Source organism: Camelus bactrianus, chromosome 9 (genome assembly GCF_048773025.1).
Source record: "Camelus bactrianus isolate YW-2024 breed Bactrian camel chromosome 9, ASM4877302v1, whole genome shotgun sequence".
Lineage (NCBI taxonomy): Eukaryota > Metazoa > Chordata > Mammalia > Artiodactyla > Camelidae > Camelus > Camelus bactrianus.
In genome coordinates, this window is record NC_133547.1 from 40,673,737 (window position 1) to 40,684,049 (window position 10,313).

Below are 10,313 nucleotides of genomic sequence, written 5' to 3' on the forward strand. Positions count from 1 at the left end.
ACAAGTCTATATATGGTCCAGGCTCTGTGGCTGAGCCCCTGACAAAGTCATCTGGGATGGAAGGGCAATGAAGTCTGTGGACTGAGAGAATGTTGGGGGCATCTTCGCTCTGGTTCTGGGCCCAGGACTCTGCAGTTCCTCGAGCCATCACTGCTTTCAAGAGAACGGTGCTGAAACCAGAGATCCCAGGGGTTGGGAGCAGGGGAACTGGGGCCACTGGGTTGTCTACATGGACTTGCCTTGAAGTAAAGGACATGGCAAGGAGGTGTATATTAATGGGCCATCGGCTGGCCCAATGGTGTATATCAATGGACCAGGTCCTTCTACACTCGGCACCTGGCTTTCTGGTTGGAGGAAGGTGAATAGGTAGACACCCATGAGATTCCTGGTCTTAATCAGAGATCTGCTTGACAATGCCAGCCCATCTTTCTGCTTTAAAACTTGCGGGTTCTTTTTCTGAAATCTGGGGGTAAGAGGGAGACAAGAGACTAGAGGAAGAGATTTCTTGATGCATATTGAGGGGTATTAACTCAGGCTAGGGAAAGGTGATTAAATCTGATCTTTTGTTTATGCCTATTAATTTATAGCGATGGGGCAGAGCAATAGATCTGAACATATGTAACATTTCACGTGTGTTACGTGTGCATGTTCTTGGATGTGTGTGCTGTATTTTGTGGGCCTAATATGAGTAAAAGCATCATATGTCTAAACCGAGTTTGAGTGTATTTTGTGTGCATAAACAATAGTAAGATATCCTTTGTATGCGTATTCTATATGGGTACCCATTTGTCCACGTAGTTTTTATGCATTTTGCATCCGAGTTGCAGGTTGTGTCTTTGTACAGGGTATATCTGTGTCTGTTCTGTGTTGGCAAGTGCGTTCCATGTCTGTGTTGAGTGTGTATATTTTGGATGGAGGGATAACCATGTATCTTCTGTGTATGCTCTTTTCATTAATTTGGTCTCTATGTATTTTGCATGTGTGGTGCATATTTTGGGTTTGTGTATGGCAGCAGTGTAGGTCTTTGTTGTGGTGGGTACACATGCCTGTGTGCCTGTGTGGGTGAACGTCTTACAGCCCAGGTCAAGGACACTGGGGTAAAATATCTACCCCCAACCTAGGCCTTAATGATGGGCTGTTTCACCACCTGTTTTCCCAGGGTCTGCGTCCCTCCATCCAGGTCTTGGAAATGCAGCGCCATCTCCCATGAAGGAGAGGAAGAGAAGCAGAGGGGCTCTGTGCTGGCAGACCCCTGGGGGTGTGGGTAACCAGGAACTAGTGAGCACCCTGGGCTGGCGCCCCACCCCCCCAAGGTAACTGTAGGTGCTAAGCAGCCAACAGTGAGGCCAGGGTTGGAGCCACACAATTCACTGTGTTTGGGAAATTTAAGCTGTTCTGTCAAAAGACAAAGAAGCTCAGTTTGGGAGTCAAAAGTCTCCCCACCTCTACCCATTCCATAGTCAGCCAGCACTCTCCCTTTGGGTCGTGCAGTGCTCGTTCATTCTCAGCCTGTTCTGGGGGTGAGGGGCGATTCTTCACCCAGCCTTTGGTTTCTTTAAGCAGCTCTGGTTGCCAGTTTAATGGAGAGAGAGTTTGAACCCCGCAATCAAAACGATACCTGTAGATCAACTAGGGACTCCATCCCTCGGTCCTGACTTTAGACATTTCCACATGGAGGAGGCTCCCTTTACATCCAGACCTGCAGAACTGGGTCCCCAGGAGCCCTCCTCCTCAGTGTCCTTCAAAGCAGGTGATCCACTCTGGGTCTTTAGGGAAAGGTCCTTGAACGTGACCGAGGCAGAGCCCCACGGCCACGTCATTTTTGTGCATTCTGTATCTGAGTTGCAGGTTGTGTCTTTGTACAGGGTGTATGTAGGTCTCTCGTGTATGTTCTATATTGGTAAGTACATTCTATGTCTTAAATAAAAACCAAACGGGGTGGGAAGAGATGAGAATGGAGATGACAAACATGATGGGCTGTGGCGAGGAGGCCTGGGGTGGGTCTGGCCCAGGACAGCTGGAGCTGTGAGGGCCTGGGGCCCTTGTGCACTCGGAGAGACAAGCTTCAGCCATGGGAAACTGAAGCTGCAGCACATGGAGGGCAGAGAGACAATTCTCACATCGAAGAATCCATGAAGACTGGAGTGTCTGAGGCAATGGCAGCAAACCCAGGCCCAGTGGGGTTACCAGTGAGACAGATGAACCCATTAGGCCTCTGAGGCAACCAACCCACCAAGCAGTGGATTTGCTCCTGAACCTGAACTCCAGAGAATGACTATATATGTCTGTGTGCGTGTGTGTGCATATATACATATACACACGTATGTATGTATATATGTATATATAAATATATATGTGTGTGTATATATATACACTCTAGTGCACATAGTCAAAGACATGCATATATTGCCCTGTGTCAAAAATATTGCATAAGCTTATACAAGATTTAAATGCAATTTTTTCTATAGCTAGCTAGGTAGAGGAACTCGTGAAAGAGATACTCGATATTTATTTATATACACTGGATCTACAGATCCACCTGTCCTCAGGACTAGATGCCCTGGTCAGCTGTACAGTCATGCCCATGACTAGGTTAATTCCTAAGGTGCAGTCATGTGAGGCGTTTAGACGCTGCTTTCCCTGCTCACTATCCTGGCTTTGCAGAGGTCTGAGCCCCCATTTGGAAGAACAGGGATGGAGTGGGCTGGAGGGCCGGAAGTTTGGGTTCCCCATTCCAAACAGTCTATTTTGTTTTTTCCTGATGGAGGGCTTTTGTCTTCTGATGGGAAAAAAAATACCCTAGTTCAATGCCATTCCTAGGCTATTAATACTCTAAATATGAATACCGTGTAGGCTACTAAGAAAATAGGTTATCTCCTGTGTTTTAAATATTGAGATTCATGCAACAAACACCCATGCAGCTCTATCGCATCACTGGTAAATTTCACTGCAGTGTCAATGTAGCTGGGCCACAGCACTAGGAAAGCAAATGCCTGCAAACTCCAGTGTAATGAAGAAATCAGACATGTTTTTGTGACCCTGAAGCCTGCGAAAATGGTGAAATCTGAAGCTGGGAGGCCCCTTGGTTTGTTAGCGTCTCCCCGTAGGCCTAAGGGAGCAGAGGTGAAACTTGACAACTCACATTCGGTCATCCTAGTGGTCCCTCCCCCTGGGCTTCCCTCACATCGACACTGCAGAGAAAAAACCAAATGCAGCATTTTCAGTTATGAAACACAGCCTCCGGAGCATCTACTTGGCAACTGCAATTCACAAACCCCAGCCTGTGACACAGAAAGTAATTCCAACACACAGGACTGTGTGTTCTTTTTGATGCAAAAATGGGAATGACCTTTCGAATGATTACCAGAACTTTAAAGCTAAACCACTGTGATTTCATTCTGGGAAGGGGGAGGTAGGCTCAAATGGGGTGATGGGGTAGGGGGTGAGGGCAGGCCGGGGTGCATCTCCTGTATGCTGTGTGCATTTCACTAGGAAGGAAAGGTGACACTGATGTGGTGGCTTCTGTGTTTGTTATGAGGTGGCCTCAATGTGTCCTTCTGAAATCCTGGCTCCATAGGTGACTCCCATCTTTGGAAACCCCTAAGCCAGTGATGAAGATTTGCATGAAAGCCATGGATAGGTATTCTGTGTTCTAAATCAAAAATCAAAAGGTCAAAAGTCACTTGCACAACTATTGCTTTCCATGCAGAACCAGATACACACTGTAGAACACACTGACTACAATGCAGGCTATTATGCAATATCTGCATTAGTTCCATTGAGCTGTGAGTATGTTAATAGGGTTCAATCAGACATCAGTTAACATTTTGGTAATATTCACATAGTTTGTATTAGCCAAAGTGCAGTTGGCTGTCTTCAAGTTTTCCTCTCTAAAGTCCTCGTTACTGTTGTTTACCCCCTCCTGGATCTCCATGTAATCAGACTTACTAATGGTAGAGGCACTTCTACTTTTCTTTAGGTCAGGGGAGGATGGGATCTTTGGACAGCTTGTCACCTGCAAGTACTGGGCCTGCTCCTCTCCCTCTGTCTCCCGGTGGTAGAAGTAGTTGAAATTGGACACTATGACGGGGACCGGTAAGGCAATGGTTAACACACCTGCAATTGCACACAGGGAACCCACGATCTTTCCCCCAATGGTAGTTGGAACCATGTCTCCATAGCCTACAGTTGTCATGGAGACGACTGCCCACCAGAAGGCATCCGGGATGCTGGGGAACTGGGACTCTCGCTCATCGGCCTCTGCGAAATAGACAGCACTAGAGAAAAGGATGACCCCGATGAAGAGGAAGAATATCAGGAGGCCCAATTCTCTCATGCTGGCTTTGAGGGTCTGACCTAGAATCTGGAGACCTTTGGAGTGTCTGGACAACTTGAAAATCCTAAAGACTCTTACCAACCGGATGACACGAAGGATGGCTAGCGACATGGCCTGCTGGCCCTGCTGAGCATCCTCTGGCTTCTCAGCCAGCTCTGTGCCCAGGGTGATGAAGTAGGGGATGATGGCCACAATGTCAATGATGTTCATGATGTTGGTGAAGAAGCCGGCTTTGCTGGGACAGGCAAAGAACCTCACCAGGAATTCAAAGGAGAACCAGATGATGCAGAGGGTCTCTACGATGAAGAAAGGGTCGGTGAAGGAAGTGGACTGCTGGTACCCAATGGTGCTGTTAGAATAGGTATGGAAGGTCACTCCACTGCCATGCATGTCTTCATTCTCATCGCGGAATATGGGCAACGTCTCCAGGCAGAAGCTGACGATTGAGATCAAGATCACCATGACAGATACAATAGCTATAATCCTGGCAGGCCCTGAGCTCTCTGGGTATTCGAAGAGAAGCCACACCTGTCTCTGAAACTCATTTTCAGGCAGAGGACGCTCTTCCTCTTTGATGTAGCCTTCATCCTCCCGAAACATCTCCATCGCTTCTTCTCCCAGCTCATAAAACCGAATTTCTTCAGAGAATATATCTAAGGGCACATTCACAGGTCGCCTCAACCGGCCCCCAGACTGGTAGTAGTACAAAATGGCATCAAAGCTCGGGCGGTTCCGATCGAAAAAGTACTCGTTCCGGAGAGGGTCAAAGTATCTCATCCGCTTCTTTGGGTCTCCTAAGAGGGTCTCTGGAAACTGGGCTAAGGTCTTTAGCTGGGTCTCAAACCGCAGCCCTGAGATGTTGATCACCACCCTCTCACAGCACTCGTGGTCTGCCTCTGGGTCATAGGTGTCCTGCGGGTGCCCAGGGAGGGCAGCAGCCTCGTCTGCTGGGTCTCCGGTGGCCACTGTCATAATTGGAACTGGGAGAAGCACCTCGTGCTACGCCTTCTAGCTGCCCGGTGGCAGGGAGCTCAGGGTGCTGCCTTTGCCCCCAGGAAACACAGCAGCATCGGCCTGGGCTCCTGCAGGAGAGCCCCCAGGGCTCTCTGAGGGCCCGGAGAGACAGCCCCGCTTGGCTGAAAGACAGAGGCAATTAAGGACATAAGACCCCTCAGCAGTGGCAGCCCGACCTGGCTTGCCACTTTTTCTCTTCCATCTCTCAGCTGAGAGTTCAAAAACATGACCACCACCACTACCATCACAAAAAAAGCAAGATATACTTTCACCTCATAACCTGTCCCTGGGGATCAGAGGGGAGCAGGTGGCAGTCTCTCAAGCAAGAAAGCTCTGAGATGCCTTGCACTGGGGGCAGATGGCTGGTCCAAGCCCCTCCATGCTGCATAGACTTTGTGGAGCATAACCTCACACTAGAGGCTGGAAGTGAGCGCTCTCCCAGGCACTGAACTGAGGTCTTGCACATACCCGTACCCTGGGAAGTATTCAGTGTCAGATCTTGGGCCCAGGTGTCCCTCATTGCCCGCATCCCAGTGACTCTACGCATGGCTGTTATTAAATAATAGATTGATTTACCTGACAAGGCAGGAATCTGAAGCACTCTCCCTTGCAGAGCTGATCTGATGCTGCGGGAATCCTAGATACACAGATAGGCAGCCTGACTCCCCATCACGGCTTCTCACTTGAGCTAGAAATAACGGTGAGTCATTCTGGGCAGGAGGGCAGGCTCCAGGTCTTGGAGGTGAGCTCCAGGGCCAGGCTGAGCTGGAGGGGCAGTGGGGCACCTGGCCAGGGGCACGCAGGACTTGAGGACAGCCGAGCTTGGGTCTGGAGCCTTTGCAAGGAAGGAGGCAAGATGCAATGCTCAGCAAAAGCTGGAGTCCTCCTGGCTGTCCTCAGGTGTGACGTTGCCTGGAAAAAACAGCAGCAAGGTGGAACCAGGGCTTTTGGGCAGCTGGTGCCAAGATTTAGGAGGACTCTGGCAGCTTCTCTTCCATGCCCACCTTCCATTCTGATGTCACACCTAAGAACTATCCTTCAGCCTCCCAGCCTCCTCTGGGCAGGCTTCCAACAGTTGGAAGCATTTTCTCCAAGGGAACAAGCCTTCAGACTTGGCTGGGCCTGTCTCCTCCAGGGGCCTCCCTGCCCTGAGCCAGATCCCCCATTGGTCCTCTGTAGCCATCAGGAGGGATCTGGGCAAAGCCCTCCCACCCCCAGGTCAGGACACAGCATCTCCCAAGGGGAGGGCTTCCTACACTGCAGCCTGACTTCAAGCTCTGACCTCTGCAGAGTCCTGGAGGAAGTCCGCCGTCCCCGTCCCCCAAACACACACTCCTTCAGAGCTCATCTAAGGAGACTCCTCACACAGAAAGGTCGATCTCCAAAAGCTGGCTGGCTTGGTCCCAGGACTTACTCTCCCTCGGGGTTCCCTAGGCTGCAGGCTTCCCTCCGGGTGGGGTGGCATTTGAACTGGGCAGGCACTCGACCACCGATTTCTCAAGAGAAAATCGCTCGCTTCCCCTAGGCAGGGAGTGCAGAACCAATGCTGTCTGCCTGGCTGCAAGGCGGCTTGGCAGCAGAGAGATGGGGAGCCTGGAGGAAGCCGGCTTCCGGGCTGGCCCCCTGCCTGCCCAATCCCGCCCGCCCCAGGGCGGGGAGGGGTCCGGGCCCTCTCTGCATCGCCCCGGGCTCCGGCAGGGATTCCGCCCGGCGCGCTACGCTCCCGGCTCCGCGCGGGCGGACCAGAACCACCAGCTGGCCGCGGCAGCGAGCGCCACCTTAACCCCCTCCTGCCCGGGTGGGCTCTCGCTGCGGGCCTGAGCGCAGCCCAGCTCTTTCGCCCCTGGGGTCCAGCCGGGGGACCGCCGAGGCTCGATCTCCTTCCGAAAACACTGGAAACTGAACTCTGGGGGTGGGAAGTAGGCTGCAATCCCAGATCTCAGCCTCCTCCTAAGATCGGGGGCTCCGCGGCAGCCCTCGGCCCCAGGGAAGCGGAAAAGCCCTACTCTGCCGCAAAGCCGTTTTAATGCCGAGCCGGAGAGGGGAATGCTGCCCGGCCGTCCCAAGTGATTCGGGTCCTACCAACCGGCGCTATTTACGACATGGGTATGCTATCAGCTGCACTTCCCATCCCCGCCAGCTGCTCTCTGTGCCCTCCGCCCCGCGCCCGCACAGCCCAGAGGGTCCCCAAGCCCCTTCGTGTTCTCTTCTTCCGCTGGGCGCCCGTCACCCTAGCCCGCTCCGGCGCCGGCCGGCAGCCGTAACCGGCTCAGGCTCGCCCGTCCCGGATTCAGCCGGAGCCCGCCGCTCGGCAGCCTGCGCCTCCCGGTGCCCCGCAGCCCCTCCGGACGCCGCAGCCCGGGGCAGGGGGCAGCAGCACGCGCAGCCCTGCGCCCCGACACCCATTTACCCTTCCCGATGGGCTCCCGGAGCCTCCATGTTTCTGGGTGACCGCAAGCGCCGGCGGAACCGCGGTGGCGGGCGGCGGGGTGCACGCGGCCAGCCGGGAGCCGGCTCTGCAGTCCCGCGGGCGGCGCGTACGGAGAGCCCGGCCGCCGCCCGCAGCCGCACCGCGCCGCACCGCGCCACGCAGCGCCGCACCTGGCCCGGCAGCGAACTCGAATTAAAGGGGCCGGCGGGGGCCCGAGCCCGCGAGGCGCGCCGCTGGTCGTCGCCACCGAGCTGTCCGATCAGTTGGGCCCCCGGGCCTCGGCCCCCTCCCCGCGAGGAAAACGCCCTATCCTTTGGCAGAGCTCAGCTTACTAACCAGAACCTCGTGGAGGGCTGAGCTGAGTGCTGCCGGGGCCGGGGGACAGGGGACAGAAGTTGAGGAGCGGTCAGGAGAGGCTCCTGCCAACATAATGAAGTAGGCAAGGAGGAAACAATCAATAGCAGCTATCCCAGGCCCAAGGAGGGGTCCAGCCCCGAGGGAGATGTGTTGCTATTATTACGCTGCTGCCGGACAGAATCTGCAGATCCCCTCCTTGCCCTCTCGCGCCGGCTCGTCCCCTCCTCCGGCTCTGCCTCCCACCTCCCTCTTACCCAGACAAAGCTTTGGCTTCGCAGGGGAATGCAGCAGGTGCGGGCCGCAGTGTGGCAGAAACTCGCTGCTGTGTTCCCCCCACCGGGAGGAGCCGCAGGAACCGGCAGGACTGCAGGGCCGGCCCTCTTGACTCCCTCCCCTAGAGCCCGGGCCGGGAAGGCTGGGGGACGCGCGGCTGCCCTAGGGAAGGGCCAGCTTTGTAAGGCCTGTGGAGACAAAACGGACCCCCTCACAGACCTTACAAGGCCAGCTGGGTCACGGGGTTCTGAAATTGGGAGTGCAGCTCACCGCACCCGGAGATGGGTGGTGGAAGATGCACTTTGCTTCTAGAGCAATGTGTGTGGGAAGCCCAGCCTGCCCCCTGCTCAGATGGTGGATCCGAGGAGAGGGTCCAGGGTACTCTTGGGAGCCCGTGACAGCTCCAAGCCCCTCCCAGTTCTGGTTTCCAGGTCCTTGTCCGAATTACTGTTCCAAACAGTGGTTCCTTGAGCCCAGACTGCAGCAGACACAGAGCCCTGCGTGCAGGGGGGCTCTAGTCCTACGGAGGCACCTGCTGGGCGCTCCTTGCCCAGAGAACCCTCCTCTCTAGGCCTCTAGCTCATCCTGGAAGCTCTGACACCTCACAGGGTCCAAGTCTGCGGGATTCCAGTGTTTGATCAGGGTAGTCTACAGAATGTGGTTTAAGACTGGGGGCCACCCAGAGCTGCGGGGGCTGGGGGTAGTCTGGAAGGGCAGTGACCTCAGTGAGCTCTGGGGCTGACAGATGACTGATTTGGTTTAGGGCCCCTGGAAGCCAGACTGTTTTGGTCTGGTGTTTAGGAGCCAGCCAGGCTGGGACTTAAATCCCTGCAGGTTAATTCATGTCTCTGGACCTCAGTTTCCTCATCTGCAAAATGAGGATACTTCAAAGGCTGTTGTGAGGGTTACACTGTTTATGTATAGCGTTTAGCTCCCAGTGGACACTCCACAAATGATGGTTTCTCCACTCTGCTTCCCTACGAAACTCCCTTCCTAACTTCCATATTCCTGCTTAGCTTTTGGCTGGTTTTCTAAGTACCCCATCACCAAGTTTTGCTGTGGCATTCTCTCTGCTTCCCAGTTTGCCCCACCCCTCACTTTCCCTGAAGTCTCAGCCATTCCCACCTCCTTCAGCTAACTGTCCTGAACCCTGCTCCACACGCCTGTGGAAGCTTCCCCTGACCAGCTCCGCAGGCCCCTGTTCCCCCTTCTTCCCACATTGGGTCTTCATGTCAATTAAAGCACAACATTCTTACCCGTTTGATCATGTCTATATATTTTCTTTGCCCTTCTTTGTTGAAATGAAAGCTGTGGACAGAAAAAAGCTCTCAAGGGAGAATTAACAATTGTGTTAATTGGTGGCATGTGCTTAGCTTGTGTCAGACACGGTGCCAAGCATCCCTAGACCAGTGGGATGTGTAATCGTCACAGCCCTAGCAGGTGGTTTCTGCATCAGAACCATTTCAGGGAAAAGGAGACGAGGCAGAGAAATGAAGCAACCTGCCCCAGGCCACTGAGTAATGGCTCTGGGACTTGAATCAGATTTTTGTGACTCTAAGACACACACCCGTATCCCCCACACCACACTGCTCAGGTAGAATGAGCAGCCCTTGAGTTTTGTTTTCCTCTTTGGGATCTTCCTCTGACTGTCCTTCCATCCGATTGGCCTCAGGGGTATGTCATGCTATGTCTCCCTTCTAAAGCTCGATCTATGTGTGGACATTAGCCGAAAGGAAATTAACTAAGGAAGGAAAGAAACGGAAAAAAAGAAACACAACAATAGTTGTTCAGGGCTGTGGGGTGTGTCTCCCTCTCTGAAAGGTATTACTTGGCTTGGCAGTGCTGTGTGAGAAAAAGGACTGAGCCCAAATCTTACCTCTGCAGCATGCTAGTCTTGTGAAC

At 53.6% G+C, this 10,313-nt stretch overlaps 1 protein-coding gene across 3 annotated transcripts; it reads right to left on the reverse strand.

Annotated features, from left to right (window-relative positions):
* Positions 1 to 2,732: 2,732 nt before the first annotated feature.
* KCNA2 (potassium voltage-gated channel subfamily A member 2) lies at positions 2,733 to 9,636 on the reverse strand. 3 transcript variants are annotated; one of them, XM_074370142.1, is made up of 3 exons: positions 8,393 to 9,636; positions 5,927 to 6,262; positions 2,733 to 5,472 (listed from the first exon to the last, which is right to left on the reverse strand). In XM_074370142.1, exon 3 carries the CDS (start codon positions 5,306 to 5,308, stop codon positions 3,809 to 3,811), a length of 1,500 nt encoding a protein of 499 aa, XP_074226243.1. In that variant the 5' UTR covers positions 5,309 to 5,472; positions 5,927 to 6,262; positions 8,393 to 9,636; the 3' UTR covers positions 2,733 to 3,808. The 3 variants fall into 3 exon arrangements, with proteins under 3 accessions (XP_074226243.1, XP_074226242.1, XP_010946584.2); XM_074370141.1 differs by having other exon boundaries at positions 7,761 to 9,636; XM_010948282.3 differs by lacking the exon at positions 8,393 to 9,636 and adding an exon at positions 6,765 to 7,718.
* Positions 9,637 to 10,313: the final 677 nt, after the last annotated feature.

Excerpts from the sequence above, each read along its gene's own strand:
- KCNA2 (XM_074370142.1), bottom strand. The coding sequence starts at position 5,308 with ATGACAGTGGCCACCGGAGACCCAGCAGACGAGGCTGCTGCCCTCCCT.